At 36.4% G+C, this 22,954-nt stretch overlaps 3 protein-coding genes and 1 long non-coding RNA gene across 6 annotated transcripts; 2 read left to right on the top strand and 2 right to left on the bottom strand.

Moving 5' to 3' along the window:
• Positions 1-2,561: 2,561 nt before the first annotated feature.
• On the top strand, positions 2,562-3,324 carry LOC140021514 (uncharacterized). Its single transcript, XR_011825343.1, has 2 exons — positions 2,562-2,969; positions 3,059-3,324. It is a non-coding gene; the product is annotated as an uncharacterized lncRNA (long non-coding RNA).
• LOC140021513 (uncharacterized) lies at positions 3,126-7,085 on the bottom strand. 2 transcript variants are annotated; one of them, XM_072072528.1, is made up of 3 exons: positions 6,129-7,085; positions 3,895-4,235; positions 3,126-3,299 (listed from the first exon to the last, which is right to left on the bottom strand). In XM_072072528.1, the coding sequence occupies exons 1-3, from the start codon at positions 6,614-6,616 to the stop codon at positions 3,202-3,204; spliced, it is 927 nt and encodes a 308-aa protein (XP_071928629.1). In that variant the 5' UTR covers positions 6,617-7,085; the 3' UTR covers positions 3,126-3,201. The 2 variants fall into 2 exon arrangements, with proteins under 2 accessions (XP_071928629.1, XP_071928628.1); XM_072072527.1 differs by lacking the exon at positions 3,126-3,299 and having other exon boundaries at positions 3,464-4,235; positions 6,129-7,069.
• A 4,760-nt stretch (positions 7,086-11,845) lies between these two features.
• LOC140021472 (pentatricopeptide repeat-containing protein At1g59720, chloroplastic/mitochondrial-like) lies at positions 11,846-13,984 on the top strand. Its single transcript, XM_072072384.1, has one exon. The coding sequence runs from the start codon at positions 11,906-11,908 to the stop codon at positions 13,889-13,891; it is 1,986 nt and encodes a 661-aa protein (XP_071928485.1). The 5' UTR covers positions 11,846-11,905; the 3' UTR covers positions 13,892-13,984.
• Positions 13,985-14,536: 552 nt separating this feature from the next.
• LOC140004077 (uncharacterized) lies at positions 14,537-19,548 on the bottom strand. 2 transcript variants are annotated; one of them, XM_072072385.1, is made up of 4 exons: positions 18,799-19,548; positions 15,860-16,444; positions 15,269-15,560; positions 14,537-14,878 (listed from the first exon to the last, which is right to left on the bottom strand). In XM_072072385.1, the coding sequence occupies exons 1-4, from the start codon at positions 19,402-19,404 to the stop codon at positions 14,838-14,840; spliced, it is 1,524 nt and encodes a 507-aa protein (XP_071928486.1). In that variant the 5' UTR covers positions 19,405-19,548; the 3' UTR covers positions 14,537-14,837. The 2 variants fall into 2 exon arrangements, with proteins under 2 accessions (XP_071928486.1, XP_071928488.1); XM_072072387.1 differs by having other exon boundaries at positions 14,603-14,875.
• Between the last annotated feature and the right edge of the window lie 3,406 nt (positions 19,549-22,954).

Genomic DNA, 22,954 nt, shown 5'->3' on the forward strand with positions numbered 1-22,954 from the left:
TACAATTTAGTTCAAAATAAAGGGTGTTGTGTTGTATATTTTGAAACTATGGGGGGGCTTTTCTGTATATTAGGTTTACCACAATGGGCTTTTTTTGTTTTTTACCCTATTTTTAATGTTAAAAATTTTGATATATGGGTATAACATGATATATTGATAAATAAGTTTACAATTGCTCTATCATATAAATCAGTATAAATTAAATTATTTTATTAAAATTGTTATCATATATTGACAAACAATAGGTTAACAAAATTTGATTTCAACTTATTTAAGATATTAAAATTAAGAAAGTCCACTTTGTACTTAAGAAATAAATTTTTTTTTAACATGTTAAACATACACTTCTTTAAATTTTTTTGTCTTTTTTATATACTTTATCTTATACTATAATATATATATATATAAGTATTGTTTTAAATTGAAATTGAAATATAAATCTGTGGATAGCACGGGTTAAAATGCTAGTATTATAAAGTACACATATATACACCCACTTTTAGTCAACGGCTTTCTCCCAAAGATCTTATCCAGTGGAATCAGGGCTCTAAATCCAAAAAAAGAACACACACACACACACACACACACTTGCCTGCAGGATGCGGCTCTGCAATTTGGAACATAGACGATGCCTACATTCCTGCTGATGAAGAAGGAGAAAAAAGTTGACAAGGAAGATCCAACAATACAGAATTTAAGTAATTAAATCAGAGTTTGGATGCTGCTAATTAATAAAGAAGTCAATTTGGACTAAATCCACTACAGTGGTGCGATTAATGCAATGAGCCTGGCCAAAACCAATACAGTGATATCCCCTGAAAAAGGTGTCTGCAGGTGTACTAATATAACCTGCTTAATCTATTAGCGCATATTTGCAAAACATTTTCAAATGTGGGGGTTTTTTTTTTTCGTAATCCAATAGGTTCGGTGATAATCCAAGATCCTCATGCTTGCCTTATGCGGATTTTGGATACGAGTTAATTAGAAGATGGCATCTATGTGTTTATCGCTCATCCACTTCAGTTACCCAAGTTGTTGGCGTGGTAAATAGCATCCAAAATCCAGAATCAATCTAATTAGAACTTAATTCCATGATTGAATGGTCGAGATTTTATTAGTCCACGATGCCATTATTAAAAAAAAAAAAAAAAAAGGAACAATTTTTTCCTAATTGATTTCTGAGACTAAAATATCCAGAAACAAAGTTGAACTACAAGCATATATTTCCAAACAAAAAAAAGTTCATTACTCATCGTTAAGTATTTTCTTGGCTTTAATTAATGAGGTATTTTCTCATTTTGATCGTCTTAACCTTTGCACACCCTCTTTCTGTTGCAAGAAAAATCAAATAGAATGAAAAAGTTGCCAATAATGCTCAAGCTCAAAGGTTTTTCTTGAACGGACGGTGAAGGACTAGTTAATAGATTCTTAGCCAAGCGGGAAACCCATGGAGATTATTCTAGCCCAAACCACCACCTACCAACAATTTTCAGTCAGTTAGATTGAGGATTATTTATGGCATCTAAAGTGAGGTACAGAGGATTAAGAATGAAAATTCTTCTGTTTTGCGGCCAAAGGCAGCAGAATATATACGTGCAAAGCAAAAGTTATCTTTAGTCTTTAGACGTGGCGCTGGTAAATAGGATGGATGGAATACAATTCAAGGAGCATAATAAAAAATAAAAAAAAAATAGATTCCTCCTGTGAATGCATAAGCATCAATCCTGATTCTAACTCAACGCCAACGGTCTACGTTGATAAAGGCTCCATGGAATATAATCCTCGTCCAATTGCTAGAAGTTTTATTTTGAAAATTTTACTAGGATAATTACCTTTTGCAACATTTCTTTTTTAAATCCTCTTGCTACATTGACTAGTTGTTTGTGTGTGTGTGTGTGTGTATAAGGATCCCCATCCAAGAGTGATCCAAAGTGAGTGATTTTAGGGGGCTTATTGTTCCAAAGAAGTTGCAAATTATTATTCAGAAAAATTAGAAGATGGAAACCGAGGGTCAACAAGGCGCAGGCCTTGAATGAGGGTTCGCGTTTAGGAATGACAACGGGTGCGGGTGCCCGCGGGCACCTGCCCCGCGGGGTCTATTATTCCCCCCGCCCCGCCACCCATTTGGAAAAATATATATGTATATATATATGTGCATAATTATATATATAATGATATTATCAATTATACTACTAATTATACATGTCTATTAATAAAACTTATTAATTATTTATACTAAATTTATTAATACATTTATATTAAATTCCTAACTACACTTAATGCAATAACATTTTTTTCTAAAAAAAACACAATAATAATTTAATATTTGTATTTGTATCAAAAGTAAAAACTTAATTATTTTAGTTATATTTGTTTTATCATATTAGATTGTATTCAAATAATTTTTGTTTAATTATTTTTATGAGTTTCAATTGTGAAGTTACAATGAATAATAATTTGATGATATGTTGATATTTTAGTACTTAATTATTTGCTCAAATTTAATTATATTAAAATTATATAATAAATTTTTTTTAACTCCGCGGGGCACAGGATGGGGCGGGGGAATTAATAGACAACAGGGCGAGGGGCTGGGGAGGGATCCCCTGCCCCATTGCCACCCCTATTCGCGTTGCCTTTGAATTTGAGTTGTTCTGCAAGCAAGCAATGATGATTATGTCCGAACCCGATTCGGCACTGATGTGCAGCAAATGGGCAGAACACCCAGGAAACTGACAAACTGGTTTCCTTTTTTGAATGACTGCTATGCATATATATACACACCCACATATGTATATGCTACAAATTATTGCTGTAATCTATCTCTAAGTGGATCCTTTTGTGCTGTAAGATGGTCGGGGTCTTCTACTCAGCATCATCGAGTGGAGCTGGTGAAGTCACGGATTCAACTTTCAATGATCTTGCTGACAAGTACAAGGACGTTGCGAATGAATGTTGATGAGATGGCTGTATGTCTCTCCCTATATATATATATATATATATATATATATATAGACTTTGCACAATATGCTTAACAATCGGATATTATATCCAACAGGATGCAGTTCCGCAATTTGGAATACAGACGCCGCCAATGTGCATACTTGTGAAGGATGGACAAGAAGTTGATCGGCTTGTGGAAAGAACTAGAAAGGAAGATTGAAAAACTCATTTCGATGGAATCAGTACCCTAGGGGCAGCTTAGTTGTATGACCTGAATAAAGGGCAACAACTAGAGGAGGATTTGATTTTGCAACCCCGTGATGCTGGCAATTCAATTCTTCTGTCGTCTTCAATATCTGTGATAATAAAATTAGCCATTATACAGATGCGCTTGTATTCAATCAAAGTGAATCTCAGCGAAATGACCTAAAGATTATTTAACGCCATCAAGCAATCGAAAGCCAAGTCTTCGCCTATGAAACACAGATGATAGATATCCCAGAAACCAAGTCAACACAAGTTTTCACACAACTGGATCAAGATATTTATGCCAACAAAATACGAGGTTGACAACCTCCACCAAATCCAATATACCATTATTCGGTTTCTATTCCACAGATTTGAACATTGAACATCAAAATTAACATCGATCACTAGAACACCAGCTCAATATGCTACACTTGGGGCCAGACACAACTCAAATATATTGCACGCGACCGAATTAAACTATACTCCTATTATGCACAGTGTTTCCTACCAGTCCAAGCAAAGTTACGATGTATTTACATCCAGGTGCATTTCCACTATAACTGGTTAGCTATATTCTTCAGTGCTTCATTTTGGACTAATCAGCAGTCCTCCCAAGTACCCTCCGCAGTTCAGATTTTTGTTCTGAGCTGAGCCTGGATGGGAATTTTATATCAAACTTAATCCTCAAATTTCCTTTCTTACCAGGTTCTTTTGATATGGGCATCCCTTCATTTGGGATCCTCAGCTCATGGCCAGGTTTGACAATATCTTTGACTGGGATGCTCAGCTCTCTCCCATCCAAGGCTGTCAAGCTGAGAGTCTTCCCAGTGAGAGCGTCCAGCAAGGAAATCCTCTGATTCATGACAAGATCATTGCCATCCCTCTTGAAAACAGCATGAGGTTTTTCATCAACTACAAATATCAGATCCCCAGGAGCACGACCAAGTTCGTAGTTCCCTTTCTCAGGGAATGTAATCTTTGTACCCTTCTTCCAACCTGGTTTAATATGTATTGACAACACCTCTTCCACGGTCACAGGCTTGCTGCAATGATAACTACAACATCAGGCCAAACTGAATAGTACAACAAATATTGGTGGTTTTTATTCTAATATAAGATATTAAGTATACCAGAGAGAGCCAAAATTCACAAAACCAATTTACAGACAGCTTTTCCAGTGCAGGCACATTTCAGACACAAACATACCTCTGACAAATACTTGTTTATGGACTCATAACATTTGACACATGAAGTCAGGGATGCTTCCCCATAGAGGCATGAAGCATCACTCTACAAGAGAAGGGGATATGGATCCCCAAGATTAAGTTTATAAAATAAAATAAAATAAAAGGTATGGCCCATATGTTAGAACACTGTCGGTGAAATGTGAATTATCTTGTGCCATATGGTTCTAAAAAACTTACATACACAGAACAAATAATCAAATGAAAATTACATGATGAAGCATTGGAAGTAGAGACCATTCTTACCATGATTACTACCAGCCTGTCACAATCACTAAAGGCATCCTTAATTCATTATCTTTGGACTTTATCATATTTATATATCCTTGTAGAATCATCATATTTACATATTCTAGAAAAAGCCTTTCAACCCATTGTGTTGTTAACATTCACTTGTTATCTATCAAGTCATTTTTATATGGAGATATACAGTACAACATCATCAATAGACTTCTATATTCAAGTGAATACAGAGTGCAGCTAAAGGATTAGCAATTTCCCATTAAGGAAGTGCACGGGCCATATTCAGCAAACCAGGTTTGGATTTAACGTCACTGGCAAAGGACATTATCACCTCCGGAACTACAGTTTGGTCTGTTGTTTGTAGGTAAATACCGTAGAAAGCAGCAAGTGAAAATCTTCCCAGGGATAAAAATAGAACAATGCATAAATATGCTTTTAGCTAACAAGTTACAGCCCTCGTGAGACCTCTCTTAACATATTGCAATATTACACTCCTCCAAGGCACAAATAAGAAAGATCCACTTTCCACTCATAATGTGGAAGATTCATATTACTAGATATCACCCATAAGACATCTTTTACAAACCCGTGCTGACTACCATGGAAACTGATTATCATTTTTTCTTCCTGCAGCATTTCACATGGTCATTGCACATTCCAAATACACTAACTTTAATCTCATCTCTCTCCACAAGTCATGCCTTCGTGCAGACGAGGGACTTTCAAGTCTTACCCTTACCATGATAATTAACCGACAAAGTCACCAGAGCTTGTTCCAACTGTAGACATTTGAGGACACAACCAATAACATTCGTCTGGAGGCATTACTGGCATTGCTAGCAAAAGCAAAATTTTTCAAAACTTTTACTTTCTTTCTGAATTACCACATTGTTCATTACCCAGCAAGGAAAAGTTTTTTTCTCTTTCCAAGTATCCTAGTGGAATCACAAGATTTCAGCACAACAAAAAGGATCAGGTCTACTTTGGGATGGGCGACTAGCCTCAACCATCACAGTTCAACCATGAGAGATATTTTGTCACCTCGACGAGGATTAAGTTGAAAACGAAGGGTCAAGATTTGTTGGCATCAAAATGCTAATTGGTTTTACATTTCTCTCCACGATTGTCGAGGCCCTCAGCCCATAGCCTGTCAAGCTAATATTAACAAGTTGGAATCCAGCTATATTTAGCAAATTCCAGAATTCAACTCCCATCCATCAATTTCAAATTCTTCAACACTCGATTTCATCAAAAAGCAATCTTTAGTAAAGAGAAAACTAAGCATGAAAAAGGAAAAAAGAAAAGTGCCAAAACTAACATCTAAAGTAACGTCTATTTCTCTGGAGAATTCATCCAATTCCAGCCATTTTCCAATAAATAAAACCAACAAAAAATGGTAAAATTTTAAAATTAAAATGTAGAATTAGAGAATCAGAGATTATTACGGACCCGTAGTCATCAAGGACGATCCTGGAAATCTGCATCTTCCTTTTAGATCCTTTATACAGCTCCTCCAAGCTACAGGGAAGCTTATTCTCCATCGGCGCAGCCTTCTTCAGCTCTCCATTGCCGCCGCTAACAGCATAATTCCCGTCGAATCCACCGAAAAACTCAGCAAAAATATCATCCGCATTCCGAGGGCTAAACTTAAATCCTCTCCCACTAGCAGCGCCACCAGCACTAATAGGTGAAGCAGTAGAAAACTGGCCGGACTTGAGGCCTTCCTCGCCGTACAAGTCATAGATCTGCCGCTTTTGGGGATCGCTTAAGACATCATACGCTTCTGAAATCGTCTTGAACTTGGCCTCCGCTTCTTTCTTGTTCTCGCTGTTCTTATCCGGATGCCACTTCATCGCGAGCCGCTTATACGACTTCTTCAGGTCCTCTTCGCTTGCATTTTTCGGTACTTTCAATAAATGGTAGTAATCAATGCCCATTGTTTTGTGTGCCTGTTTGTTTTCTTTTTTTGAGTAATGTTCTTGGAGAAATGATAGCTGGGTTTTAAAAAGCGAGGTCGCTGAACTTCGATGCTGCTGGGAGTCGGTTGGGAATGTAGTAGTAATAGGGTAAATTAAAAAATTTGGACTTGAGTAATCCGAGAAGAATGTGGAGAGATATAGGGGAGGGAATATCGATGATTGGTTGGATTGGATAAAGAATAGAGGACGAGGAGGAGAGCTCCGGCGAGTCGGCCGGTCGTCAACGCTGAAGGTACGCGAATGCGCAGACTAGCTAAACGGCGGATGATGCGCTAAGATACGCAGAGAGCGAGATATTTTTAATGGGAATTTGTGTGGGTGACGAGGTGGTGAGTGAAGGTGGCGCCGCGACGCGAGAGATAGTGGAACAAGATGTATGGGGGGACAAGACAAGTGACTGAGTGAGAGGGGATTCAGATCAATCAGTAAATTGTGTGTGTTACCAATACTGTTTACTTTACACTTCAAACCAACTAATCACGAATTGTATTTGTATTTGTAGCACATGAATTAGTATACAATTGTCAATACCATATTACTCTAAAACTAGTGGGAATACCCGTGCTATGCACGGTGCTGACATTATTGAAAAAAAAAAATAAAATGGTGAACAAATAAAGGTGAACAAAATTTATCAATAAAATTAAAATATAATACCTATTTAACAATAGAATGTATATATCATTCAAGAACCGTCTTTTTCGGTTGTATGAGAATTTTTTGTATCATTGTATGAGAATTGTTAACAAAAAAATACAATAGTTAATATAGAATAGCATCAATAGAATTTAATACAATTGTGTTGTAATCAAATGAAAAATACGCACCAATTGAATTGTTATTAGCACCCATAGTTAATGAAGTAATCCCTATATAAAAATATTTTGGTACATGTAATAATTGGTAATCTATAAAATAAAATAAATTGCTAATCTATAAAATTGCTAAGTTGTCTATAAATAGCATCAATAGAATGTAATACAATTGTATTTTAATCGAACAATTGTAATACAATTGTATTGTATTGTATCTATAGTTGATTTAGCAAGATAGTGCAGCCAAAAAGTGTGTATGTAAGATGAGTATGACGATATAAGAAACTGTATATTTACCATAATCACGCAAAATCATTGGTGATGTGGATGCCTGGCGATCTTGAGGACATTAGATTTTTCATTTCTTTGATCTATAAATAAAATATATATTAAATTAAAAATCAATAGTTTATGTATTTATTTTATGTGTAAATAGTGATACATTGTATGAGAACTGTTAACCAAAAAAATACAATAATTAATATAGAAATAGCATCAATATAATTTAATAGAATTGCATTGTAATCAAATGAAAATAATTACAGAGAAGTGGTTACTTGAACTAAGGAATGCAGTTTTAAATGCTCAAAAGTGTCTTGACGATTGCACATATGTCAGGGGCTTGGTGAATTTTTTGCTCCTCTTGAATCATTTTCTTTTTTCTAATTGTAATATATTACTTGCAGGTGTTAAGTAGGACTTGGCTCTAACATTTCGTTTAAGTACTTTAAGCAATGAACTATTTATTCCATGAGTTGAATTGTGCTGTTGCTAGATAGATGAATCACGTAGTTGTAATTGTCATTGTTGATAAAGAAAAGAAAGGCTAGAATGCAATTTTGCCAAAAGGATTTCTGACGAAATTAAATAGTAGCATCTGAATTGTTTTTCTCCAATTATAAACCATTTTTAATTATCAAAAAATCTTTTTTTTTTATTTCATGCACGATCATTTTTGGAATAAAATTATGAAAATAACTATCGTAACACCTATTTTATGTGATAAATGTACAATAAAAAATAATTAAAAAAATTTCAGTAATACAAACAAATAAAATTTTATAATATACAATTTATGTTAGAAATAGTAGAACCCTCAATCATGAACCTATACCATCTGCAATGATATAAGCAAGCAATACCTTTTTATTTTTGCTTTACAGTGTAACAATAAGCAAATAACCGTTCATAAGATTTTGTAAAAAATTTTCAGAAATAATGGATGGTCAGAAAATCAATGCAATATCATTCATGACAAAAAACAAAGCAAAAACAAAACATACTTAAAAGGCAGAGGGGACTGACCTGGAAAATTAAGCCGGCCGCAAGAAGGTTGATTTCTGCTGGAGTATCTGCACATAATATCTTCCACTACTGCTCACAAAAGAAACAAAATCAATACATTTACAAAATCAATAGAGAACCCAAAACAAATAAGAAACTGGGAGAGAGGGTGAGAGAATTAACTCGATAAGTTAATTAAGTCAATCAGTAAAAGAAGAATTTGTAGGAGTAATTGTAGGATGAGTTAAAATAGTGAAATAGTGGGAGTGAGATAGTGGGAATATTGATTGGTGATAAGGTGATAGTGGAATAGTGAGAATATTGATCGGTGATAAGGTGGGTTATAACCCACTACTTTTTTATGTATTAAAATAAATACAAAAATATGAGTTAAGATAGTGGGATAGTGGGAGTGAGATAGTGGGAATATTGATTGGTGATAAGGTGGGTTATAACCCACTACTTTTTTATGTATTAAAATAAATACAAAAATTTAGAAAAAAGTATGACAAGTTTAGAAGGCATTGAGAGGGTTTCTGCTAAAAATCCCTTCCTGAATACATATAGATATAGATAACTTCATTTTACGATCAATCGAAAAAAAAATCTTCAAATAATTTCCGATCAAAACACTCTAGAATGAGAGATTTAATTATGCAAGACAATTAGCATACCATAAAACTATATTTGAGCATAAATTAGTCTGTTTACTTTCACATAAAAAAAATAAATACTCCCTCCGTCCCACTTTGATAGTCCTGTTTCTTTTTTCACACAGTTTAAGAAAAAATAGTTAATTTTGTTGGAAAAATAAATTTAGATTGCTATTTTCCTAAAATACCCTCACATTAAATAGAGTACAACTTTATGGGAACTTTAATTGATGGTAAAAAAAGAATCAACTCTCATTAAATGGGGTAGGTTTATAGTAACAACAACTTACATTGAATAAGGGCATTTTAGGAAAATTAAAATACGACTACATTTTTCAATTGGAAAGTGGACTACAATTTGGGACAGACGAAAAAAGGAAAACAAGACTATCAAAGTGGGACGGAGGGAGTATTTTGTCTACTTTTAGTTATACACATTAATTAGATTACATACATTATTTGATATAAGCTTACTTAGAAATGAAATGAGTGTATGTAAAAGTTATTGTACATAACTGAAATAATTACATGAAATTCTATATTAACTCAAAATTCATTACAATTGATACACACATATCCTCTGGTTACATTTATTATTAGATTATGAAATTAGTATTTTTTTTTTCGGACTCTCAAATTGTAGCAGTTTCGAACATTTAAAATCTTGACTACTGCTATTATTTGGATGAAAATTGAATTGAATAATTTACTAAAAGAAGTATAGAATTGGTCTTTTCTTTTCTCATAAAGATACAAAAACGACAAATCAAGGTTAATTGCGATTATGTGATGAGTAGATAAACATGTCTTCTGATTGGCGCATTTGATTTGTCCGACCTTTGGATGGTGTTTAGGCCCTCCATCCATGATGACGTCAGACACGTGGGGTTTGGGAGTGGGCGTGGGTGAGTGGGGGTGTGGCTGACGGGGCTGTGAGGGACGGGAAATGTGGGGAAGGGGTGGGGGTTGAAGAAAATGATAAAGAAAGGCGAGTGAGCGGTAAGGCAAAGGAATGGACTGTGGAGAACGTGCAGGCGCGTAGAAGGAGGCGTGGGGGTGGGCCGACAGAGTATCTTCAATTTCAAGCGTGTGCGGTCGTTACGGAATCTGTTTTGGCGTCGCTGGTTGGCAACTTGGCGACTGGACGCCTGGCCCTCTTACGACGTCGTCTCTTTGTAAACCAGATCATGGATCTTCTGCGGTCCTTGTTTGGATTGTGGTTCTGCACGGGGAAAATTTTTATATTTTTTGTGAACACATTTCTCAATCATCTTTTTATTTTATATATACATCAAATTGTACGGTACATTTTTTTTTTTTACAAAAATTCTTAAAAATAGTAATCCAACCACAAGAAGTGCATTAAAATCACTCAAATATAGGGCGTAAAATCCAACACTCTAGAGTTGAATTTTGTTTGTTTGTTTGTTTTAACGGGTTCAAAATAGTACTCAAAGTTTATTTTTATTTAATTATTGAGTTGAACTCAGATGATATTTCACTAAATAAAGTTTGACAATTTTAAATATAAAATTGAAATATGATAGTACTAATTGAGTTAAGTTTGAGATGAATTTGGAATCTTATCTTAGTTGACGAGCAAATATTTGAAATGAGTACAAATCAAATATTGAGCTATTTGATGGTTTAAACCTTGTTTTCTATCAATTGTTACAATATATGATTTATCTGAAAAATCCATATGGATACGTGGATAAAATGACGATGAAAAAAAAAATTTCTTGGCTTTAGACCCTACTATTGATTTTTTTGATATATTTTTTTAAAAATTTCCATTATTGCGAGGTAGCATGAGGAGGCCCATGGGCAGTGTTGGAAAAAGCTCCACCTGCATGATTCGGTTCAAACCAGTGGGCCAATTGATTCATGATTATTATTATAGTACTAGGCCCACATGAAACCCAGCAGTGTCAATCTAGTTCAAGTTGGAACCCAAGGGATCAAAAGGCAGATAGGAAGTAAGCTCACTGGACAGACACAAGAATATGTAAATATGAATTGTTGGAAAGTTGATGGTCTAGAAGATGTGTCTGTGACTTATTGCTACGCACCTTTTCTCCTTACCCCAAAACAAAAACAAAAAAAAAAAAAAAAAAACCCACCACACTAAAGAATTTCACACGTATGCAAATATGTAGCTCTTTGTTTTAATTGTCAACAATCTACACATTCTACTTTGTAGTAAGAATGGATTTTTTTAAAATTAATTTTGGACCAATTTTTATTCATTCTTTTCAACACATAAGAGTTGTACTTTTTTTTTCTTTTTTTTTAATAATAAACAAAAATTAACATTATAACAGAAGATCACACTGAAACATGATAATCAAAACTCTGAGCTTTGAAGAGGAAATTGGAATAAATAATCTCTTACTTTTTTTTTTTTTTTTTTGCTTTGGGTGTGTGTTAACCAATTGCTAGTGTGGGCCTGTGGTCATGCAGTCCACTTATCGTCTAATCTGCCTTTCATTTCAATGGCCCACATTCCTCTCTTCATCAATGGTGTGCATGTCAGTTGGAAGAAGCCCAACTCTTTTGCCAACTGTTGGCAATTTGTCTGCCGACCAAGAAAAGGTCGGGTTCGGGTTCACAGTTTAATCGAAGTTTTGGTTCGCGCCAGAAAGGCTCCAATGATTCTTGCCGCCGCACCCGGTCCGCCACCTTCTGTCACCGGCGCCATCATCCCAACCATCCTTTCGGTCAGCTCCCCTGCCCATCTCCTCCACCTGTTAACCCAATGCACCACCGTTTCTCAGCTCAAACAAATCCATGCTCACGCCCTCCGCACCACTCCCCCACAATCCGACCCAGACATATCCCGCCTCTTTAAAAAAATTCTCCAATTCTCGTCTTTGCATGACCTCAGATACACTATAAACGTGTTTAAACGGCTCCCAGATCGTGACTCGTTCACTTGGAACACTCTTATAAGAGCCCATGCTCATAGTGCAGACCACAAAGAACAAGCAATTATGCTATTTTATCAAATGTTAAACGAGGAAAATGTTTTACCTGACAAGTATACTTTCCCATTTGTGCTAAAAGCTTGTGCGTATTTATTTGCTCTATTCGAAGGCACGCAAGTTCACGGACAGGTTTTGAAACGGGGGTTTGGTTCAGATGTATATATTAACAACAGCTTAATTCATTTTTATGCTTCTTGTGGATGTTTGGAGTATGCGAGGAAAGTGTTCGAGGAAATGCCGGATAGAAGTGTCGTGTCGTGGAATGCTATGATGAATGCTGTAGTTGAGGTGGGGGAATTGCAGGGTGCGTTGAGAATGTTTTCTGAAATGCAGATGCTGTTTGAACCTGATGGATATACGGTACAGAGTGTAATTGCTGCTTGTGCTGGTTTAGGGGCGTTGTCTTTGGGCATTTGGGCTCATGTTTATGTTTTGCGGAAGTGTAAATTTGATGTAAATCTTGAAATTTTAGTAAATAATTCGTTGGTGGATATGTACGGTAAATGTGGATCAGTAAATTTGGCTGTGCAGGTTTTCGAGGGAATGAGGAATCGTGATGTAAATTCATGGAATTCAATTATTCTCGGATTTGCCATGCACGGGAAGTTTGAGGCTGCTATAGAATACTTTGAAAGAATGGTTAATGAGGGTGGATTTGTTCCTAGTTCGATAACATTTCTTGGTGTTTTAAGCGCATGTAATCATAGAGGTTTGGTTGACGAGGGTCGCAAATACTTTCATAAGATGGTTAAGGAGTTTGACATTATCCCTGTTTTGGAACACTATGGTTGTCTTATTGATCTTCTATCTCACGCTGGCCTCATTAACGAAGCACTTGATACTGTATTCAGCATGCCAATGAAACCCGATTCGGTGATTTGGAGGAGTCTTCTTGATGCTTGTTGCAAGAAAGATGCAGGACTAGAGCTTAGTGAAGAAATGGCCAGGCATATGATTGAATGTGAAGGCAGCGATTGCAGTGGTGCGTATGTCTTATTGTCAAGGTTGTATGCCTTAGCTAATCGCTGGAACGAGGTTGGCTTGGTCAGGAAACTGATGGCAGAAAAGGGTGTTAACAAAGAGCCTGGCTGTAGTATGGTCGAAATTGATGGCATTGCTCACGAATTTTTTGCTGGGGATACATCTCATCCTCAAACTACGGAGATTTACCAGCATTTAGATGTGATTGAAGAAAAGTTGACTTCTATGGGTTATAGTCCTGATATTTCACAGGCAGCTATGGTAGATGAAGGTGGTGATGGAAAAGGGCGGTCTCTTCGGTTGCACAGCGAGAGACTAGCGGTTGCATTCGGACTTCTGAACCAAAAACCAGGAGTGCCTATTCGCATATTTAAAAATCTCCGTTTCTGCAGTGACTGCCACAATGTGATCAAGCTAATATCCAAAATTTTCAATGTAGAAGTAATTGTTAGAGATCGTTTAAGGTTCCATCATTTTCTTGATGGGTCGTGTTCTTGCATGGATTATTGGTAATTTGGCTTTGTAATGCGCACTCACATTCTAAACCACACTGAATTCTCAAGGCCATTAGCATAGCATTCCGCCGGTGAAGAGGTTAACCATTTATTGCTCTGTTCGTACTCTCCCTGGTGCTGCTACCGCTTTAGGACCCGCGCGTGTTGCTGGAACTGGCAATGTATTGATGTCATGGCGCTGTAGTAATCTCCTCTGATAGTCAAGATTAGGTAGCATTTCGAACAAACAAAAAGTTGTGGCAGGCATAATCGATGTCATTATTGTTTGTTTCATTGAACCCTATCTACTCCTACGAGGAGGATCAATCACTCCACGGGACCTTTCAGCTGGGAATATGAAACGAGTAACAGGGGTCAAGGAAATGTTTCTCTAAGGTATATACGTATGAAGAGTGAAGACAAGACATGTTCCGTGAGTATATGGCAATGTTAGGTGAATGCTTTTATCAAATTGACATTGAAGTTTACTAGCTCGTTTGGCATTTTGTTCTCTGCATTCTTCCACTAAGTTCATCAACGAAACAAACAAATATTGGAGATTACCAAAGATCAAATTTCAGTTTTAACCTCAAAGACGTTTACAGCAAAATATTTGTAGAATGAATAGGATACAAATACAATAATAAGAATAAAAACTCCAGCAGAACAAAAACCTCTACAGCTTTTTTTTAAAAATCCCAAAAAAAAAATTACTACAAAATTAATTCCCTTTTGACAAAAAAAAAACTACAAAATTAATTCCCTCCATTCCTCCAAAATAACAGAAAGGACAGCCTAGCAGGCACAATTTATGACGTGTAACATATTTACAGACGCTTTAAGAATTCAAAAATATATCCTCTCCAGGGCTCCCAAACATTGGGCGAACTTACAGCAATAGCAGGCATAAACGTGTGGAGTGGCATTTCTGTTTACGCCAGTATTGTATTTCTCTCTAATTTGTTCTACAATGACAGGACTGGTTTTGGGAAACTTCTAGCCACTGCTGCACGAATATATGAGGAGAAGAAGTCAGTAAATACCTTGATTATGTATACATTAACAGATAATTAATATGTAGATGCATGATCTAAAACCAAGTTTTGAAAGGAATGCAGCTGGCCCAATGATCTGATCATGGAGGATGAACAAATTTAACAGGATCAGCACATCTGAACTACCACTCACAACTTGGAAGCATCAAAATTATCTAATTTACTTAGCCACACTTGGAACTTCAGATCACATTATGCAAGATCATAACATCTAAAACCAAGAATTCGATTCAATTGAGTGTCAGAAATTTTTGATATAAGCAATCAGCGACGGAAAAGAAGCACATTGGATGCAGAAAGATTAACAAATTATTGTTATAAAGTTTAAACAAAGTTCTCGCCTTTGGATGAGGATTGGGCTACAATGACGCGCATAGTTGCATTATTTGGAGGAAGCTGCAAACGAAGAGGATAAAGCTTCCCATTCAACGGACTCCTTGTACACACCACAATATCCTCAAGCCCGGTCTCTTCTTCCAATCTTTTTGTCAACTCCTCCACGCCATTGCTTTTGAACGAGATACAAAGCTCCTCCACTCCCTCGTCAACTTCTCCATATCCATCAGCAACACTATAATATATCAACCTGCCTTCACCTCCCTTACGTGGCGAACTTCCCAAAGAATCACCAGACTGCACAAAATTCACAGAATACTACTGTTAAATTTCATACTAAAATTCTCTCATCTTATAATAATTACTTATTTTATCATTGGTCAGGGGATTGCCAGGACTAGGACTCCGTTCGCCTGTACGACTGAGCAGGCATTTGACTACAGAGCTACTAGTCCGACGGCCCCAAAATCAATAGTATGAAATTTCTCCTTCATCTTTGCTAGAATTACCAAAGAATCCCATTGATAAAGTCACAAAGATTGATTAATTAGCGTGAAATAAAGCAAGCTATTGAGGAAATGAAAAGATTAAAGTACCTCTTGTCTAGAAAAGCTTGCAGATTTGGAGGAATGTGTGGAGGGAGAAGACGATTCGGAATCCACATGAGTTACCAAAGGCGGAGGAGGTCTAGGAGCGGGAGACTTAACCACAATATCGACGACATGAACATCCCACAAAATCCAATCTTGAGTAGAAGTACGATGAGGAATATCATGAGTAACCGAATTTCTCCAAGGGGGCAGCCCACCATTAGCTCTCAAGAACTGCCCATACCTCGTTTTCAGCTTCACTTGATTCCCATCCTTAATGGGTTCCCACTCAACCGAGGAATCAAGCCGCTTGGGGTGCGTTTGAACCACCTTACGCCCCGTCCATCCCAACAAAAAGGGCTGGTTAGAGGCGGTTAAGTACGCGTTGTAACAGCTCTTTAAACGGATAATATTCTCTGCGTTATCGACAAACTCAACCGTCCACCTCGCCGCCTTGGATGAGCCGTTACGGTCTTGAGTAACTGATTCTTCGTCTTCTTCAGCTGTCAAGTACTTGTTGTGCGCGCTCTTCAGCCGCACTGCCTTGGCGTTGTGAAAGAGTTCCATCGCTGTAATCTTCAGCAGAGGACTCTGCTTTTCGTCACCAAAAAGCAAAATAAGTTACGAACTAAAAAATGGTCTCGAAAAATCAAATTAATTTCTGGTTTTGTGGAGGGTTTTTTTTTGCTGAAACGTTTAATGGGATCGAAACTTGAGAGAGAATGACGAAGAAATGAATGCTTGGAATTTTGGTCTCTGGCCTGGAGAATGGCCGATGAAGGTTTGCTTTTATAGTTGGCTAAATACAAGCGGGTGGGAAATGAATAATATATTTTTAATCGGGAAGGAGGGATAACTACGAGCATGTACGTTGTTCAAAGTAAGTAGTACTTGGTCTGATTTGGGGTTTGTGGGTTTACTGGAAATTTCCGCAAGCAAAGTCGGCGCCAGCTAGCTCTAATAATAGCAATGGTTAATCTGACGCGTTCATCTTTCTTCCTTCTCGTGGCTTAGACCGAGTTTGACAAAATCCTGGACTCCATTCTATTTTGGCACCTGGCCTATATAGAAAGGTAAAATACTACCCGTGTTTGTTTTGTGCTGCTGAGTTTAGCTCTAATAGTCTCGTTTTCTTATGGACTAATTCGTTTGGATTGCTGAAATTTATATATATAAAAAAATATTATAATGATGTGATATATATAAAATAAAATATATTTTAAAAAAAAAATGACAATCTTTAAAATGATCTCTTTCTTTCTCGTGCCTGAACATCAGTAGTGAGATTTTAGGTTTCATAACAAAAGAAACTAACTAGCATGAGCATGAGCATGTTTATTGTTAAAGAACCAATCTTGATCACACACCAAAGAAAGAAGTCTTGGGTTCAGAAGCAACGTGGAATATGGTGCGGTTGCATGATTTACATGTGTGGTTGCGTAATGTTCTTATTTACTTCCCCAGGACGACAATTATTAAATACAGATTAAAAAGAAAGAAGGATTACCGTATATAAATCATGCTTTCAAACTATAATTGCCATTTGGCAGGTCAGATTGAAGTTGCGGGAAATTAGGGTGTTAGATCAGGTGATATTCGCAACGGATCTTCTGTCTCACACTCTGTGCCACTCTCTGTGCCACTTTTTATTATATTGCTATTTCTCCTGCATAAACATCATGTTTTAGTTCTTTTTTGTCTTCTTAAGATCCAATAACTATTAATTGAGTAATACATAAAATTTAACAAACTCAAAAAATCAAAATGCATAAAAAATGAGATTTTTTTATGAATTTTCTGCTATATTTTTTAATTTTCTATTATATATTGCTTTTTTGAAACTGTTGTATTTATTTTTTACTCAATTAATAGTTATTGGATTTTAAGGAGACAAAAAAGAACTAAAACATGATATTTATGCAGGAGAAATAGCAATATAATAAAAAGTGGCACAGAGTGTGAGACAGAAGATCCGTTGCGGGTGATATTCGGTTTCGCTGACTAGGAAAGAATATAATCTTACGGCCTTTACAAGTCAAGCGGTGCATTCCAGCAGAAGGTTCTCTGCATATTCGTTCCCTAGTCTACTTACTATCGAATGAATCTGGTAATCATATGCGGAATTTCCCCAGTATGCAATCTTTAAACGCAAACGCGCCTTTTCCTTTTCAGATTCAACTTTGGAGTAAACCGCTTATCATCATCATTTCCTTGACGCAAAAAAAAAAAAAAAGGGAAAGGAAAGACGAGACAGGTTTAAGTGAATCTCTTTTCTTTTCTTTTTTTTTTTGTGTTTGGGGGTATCCATTCCGGTAGTTCTCATGACAAACAGTAGTATCGACTTACCTATATACTTTTTTGTTGTCAATTTAATTATCCTTTTTATGCACAAAAGACGGTGATATGTTCACCTCAAGAAGACCAGAGAAATTCCAATTCATTCTGTACCCCCCTCTCTAAATTTCGTCGTAAGAATATCATAAAATTTATGCATTCATTAAAAGCTGAATAAAACCTCAATGCCTAATAAGTTTATTTGTTTGTTTCAATAAAAAAAAAATACTATTAGTTGTTTTTTTTTTTATCTCTACCCATTTTCCTAATTGCTCCACGCACTCACGGACGACATGCGCTCCTAACTTTTTTGTGACCCGCTCATATTGGCCTCAGGCCTTGTACTCAACTCCACTGCTCCACCTACCTCTTTAAAGGGCGGAAAAAAATCTAATGAGTGTCTAGGAGGCAACTGGCCACCGTCAACGCACTATAACCATTTTGACCCTTAAGGCAACTGAATTGACCCTCAATGCAAATCACCATATTAACACCTAATCAAGCTGTAAACTTCTCATTTTAAGATGATAACATTTTTTTAATCTCAACTCTTAAAAGATTCTTTGGGAAGAAAAATAATGGTAATTTTGGGAAGTTGGAAACGTACGTACCTTTCTTGGAGTTGTAGATGCTCTTGGAGAGTTAAAACTAGAACGTATTGACATGGGGGACCCGAGCTCCAAGCCGGAGAGTTCATCAGAGACAGATGAAAAACTCGAAACAATCGACAAGTAATCATTAAGATGCTCATCTTCCGGGACATCTACAGCCTCCACCTCCCACAGAATCCAATTATAAGTTGAACCCGTCTGAGGTTTATCATGAGTTATCGAGTTTCTCCATGGCGGAGTGCCTCCATTAGCCCGCAAATATGTACCTCCATAGGCCCTTAACTTCACCTGAAATCCATCTCTAACCGGCTCCCATTCAATTCTCAAGTCCTTCATGTTTTCCGGCACGGTTTGTTGGACTCTGTTACCGGTCATCCCCAGAAGAAAAGGGTCGTTCGAGGCGGTCAAATATTTCCCGTGGCAACTTTTGAGGCGAATAATATCACTAGTACCGCGGTCGACGACCTCCACTAGCCAACGGGCTTTTTTCGAGCCACCGTTCCGGCTCTGTCTTGTGCTTTCTTGATCATCGTCCGCCACTAAATATTTGTCCAGATGACTTCTGAGTCTAACAGCTTTCGTGTTATGAAAGAACTCCATGACCATGAGAAAATTTTCCAAAGAATCAGAAGCTTAGAGCGTGTTGCTATATAGTGATGGTGAGAAGTTGAATATGGTTTTAATTAACCAAGTATTAGATTGGTGGAAAAGAGGGCTTTGTCGGATGGTATTTGTACCCTTGCCAAAGTATTGATGATGAAGAAATAGGCTAAGAAAATAATTTAGTGTATATATATAGATAGTAGTATGGTACTCTATTTTATAGTCATATATTTTTGTAGTAGCTTAATACGTAAGGTTGGGAAAAGGTGTGAATGAATTATTGGAGGTGTGATTAGTGAAAGAATTTCCTTGGCTTTACCAGGAAAAAAAAGAAGAAAAATCCATGGTGGAAGAAGGACCAAGAAGATTTAGGAGTTGACAAGGAAATTTCGAGGTGGCATCATCGTCTAATCTCAAAGATCACGCCCTAAAAAGCGTGCGAGGTCTTAAAAGTCTTGTTTTGATACGAGATGTATCCTGCGAGTAAATTCATTTATGGCTGCAGGTGGATTTTTTTTTTTTTAATTTTTTGGGTGTGGGTGACATGTATATATAATAGTAGTATTTTTTAAAATTTTTTATGATAAATCATAATCAAATAATATCATTGAAGAATAATTTTTTGAAGGAGAAATATAGATGAATTTAACTCCGATCATTATTTATTAGGAGACATGTTATCAAGTTAGTGTTATATTTGAAAAAAGGGACTTTTTTCCATCTTTGTAGGTAAAAGCACTACTAGTTGCTCCTTATTGATTGAAAATTTTAACGGAAAATACAACTTTATTACGGACTGTAGTAAAAAGAAAGTGAAAGGCATCCATTTTGAAAATAATAAAATATATAAGACTTTGTTTGTTGGTAAGCACAGCTCATCAGCTGTATCTTTCACAATATATGCTCCAAACCCCAATAATTAGATAGCAAAATAAATTCATATTAGTTACCATTCTCCTCCTTTAGCTAAACTCACATGGATTGGCCATTTACGTGATAGATTTGTGGTTGCCACTAGCTTGATTACTCAATTTCTAAACTAAAGAAAATGTTGTAAAAGTCGGTTGATCTCCTTACATGATCTCAATTACGTTATTAATTATATTATTAAATTATAACTAAAATTTTATATTATGTATATACATGTATTGTATATATTCATAAATTTAAATATATATATATATATTTTTTTTATATGCGGGGAAGGGACGGGAAATGGGGCGGATGTGCGCTGCCTCACCCCCGCCCATTTCAAGCCGGGGGAAATTTTCTCCCCATACCCCCGCCCTGCCCCATGCCTACCCCGCGAGCACCTTGCCCCCTTGCCATCCTAGTTTATAGTCTATAGGCTATAGCATGAAGCGTAATAGCAGTTGAAGATACAAGTAGGCTCCACGTGTCCCTTCCAAGACTCATTTTGATTAAGAGGAATATTAGTCAATTGATTATCAGATTTATGATTTGATTATCAAACTCTCTCACGAGTCTAATTGCTTTCTCATAGCTTTTCGTGGTAATGAAGATAGCGTAATCCTTCTCATAAATTCATAGACCTCGTATAATATCTCTAGACTTGTAATCAAGGTTGGCTATCCCCGCATTAACAAATCATTTATTTTCTTCGCTAATTAAATCAGGATGATAGAATCTGAGTGAGGCGGATATTTTCTCCAGTGCATTGCTAGAATAAGCAATAGTAATTGTTAGTTTGTCAAAGTAATTAACGGAGAAACGGGCTCCTAAATTGCAAATCTCCTTGATGCCTTTTCTGGCTAGAGTCCGCTATGAATTGATTGCTCGACGAATAAGGCACTGAACCTCCTAGACTAATGATGAATGCAAAGGACATTTTGGAGCAATTGCATTTAAAAGGCTTAAAGCCCAAGTGCCTCAGAGTAGGTATCAAATATTAATGAATGATACTCCATTCTTTCTCGTCCATCCATTTTGATAGTTCTAGTTTTTTTTTTCACACAGTTTAAGAAAAAATAATCTACTTTGTTAGAAAAAATAAATTTAGGTTGCTATTTTCCTAAAATACACTTACATTAAATAGAGTACAACTTTATATTAATTATTCATAGAAACTTAAATTAATGGTTTATGAGAACTTGAATTGATGGTTAAGAAACAATCTACATTAAATATGGTAGTTTATACTAATAGCAACCTACTTTGAATAAGGGTATTTTAGAGAAATTAAAAGATAACTATATTCTTCAATTGAAAAATGGACGACAATTTGAGACAGACGAAAAAAGAAACAAACAGCACTGTCAAAGTGAGACGGAGGGAGTACAAAAGATAACACAAGTCGACTTGATTAATAAAGAATCATGTCCTAATCCGTGATGGATGGCAATTAGAATCAAATTCACCCAAAATTTTTTTAAAAAAATAAAAATGATATATATATATATTGTTGCTTCTGTGGCCCTGGCAGGTGAGCGGGTATATCGGTTCAACAAGTTTTCTGCAATTTAGTAACTTAAATTACTCATATCATATGATTAATGATACATAATGCAAAATATAGATCTCAATTTAGGCTTAATTTCTGGTGGGTGAGAGGATAAGACATGTACAGGACATTGCTATCTTGAATGTCTAGTCTTTAGTTTTCATGTAAAGCCAATTGCTTGAATGAACATATGTTGATGATCAAAATCATTCCAAGTGCAGCACAAGTCTGTTGCTTTGTATATGTAGTTATTTGAGATGAGCATATTCAAGAAAATTTTCCATTTTCTAAATGATAAGATGATATGGATCGCCATTTCAAAAAACAACAGAACCAGATGGAGCTGGAACGCAGGATGAAGGATGTGATAAGAAGGGGCTTCGAGAACTGTTTAGCGTAATCCTCGAAAACGACTGGCACTTGTTTTCCTCCGCGCAACAAAACCTATAGACCATGAGCAGAAATTCCATTTCCATTCCAACCGAACATGTCCAGAAACATGTTCTCAACAACATTTATGGACCAATAGTTGGGACGTTAGTGATGGTGGAAAGGACAAAAATATTTACAAGTGTTTAGATAGGGAATTATTTGGGATAATTTTTTTTTAAAATAGTTGGGACGATGCAAGTAAGATAATTTTTGGTGTTGGAAACTTGAGGCCCAGGCATTAATGCGGGCAAATAATGCGCGTGAGACCCAGTCGAACGCTGAGATTTCCGGAACGCATTCTAATTTTCTAGAAGGAGGAGGCTAGGACCGTCGAAGTCCGAAGAAGCCCACAATTCAACAAATGGGAGTCGTAGCGTTCAGACAATTGAATTGGATACTTGATGATGCATATTGTTTGTTGCCAAATTGCACGCAATTCACACTCTGATTTTCCCAGGCGCCAAGAGCGGGTTTCGATGTTTGCAGCCACCATTCGCATTATTGTTTGTCCTTTATCACCCACAGTCACGTGCGGCGGTCTTTATATATTATGATGTATCTTAATCTTAATTAAATAGCCAATTAGTTCTAATTAACAAACATGAAAATTGCTAAATTAGTTCAACTCCCACGCTCACCGCTATATGTGCGTGTGGCCCG

Source organism: Coffea arabica, chromosome 11e, assembly GCF_036785885.1.
Source record: "Coffea arabica cultivar ET-39 chromosome 11e, Coffea Arabica ET-39 HiFi, whole genome shotgun sequence".
Lineage (NCBI taxonomy): Eukaryota > Viridiplantae > Streptophyta > Magnoliopsida > Gentianales > Rubiaceae > Coffea > Coffea arabica.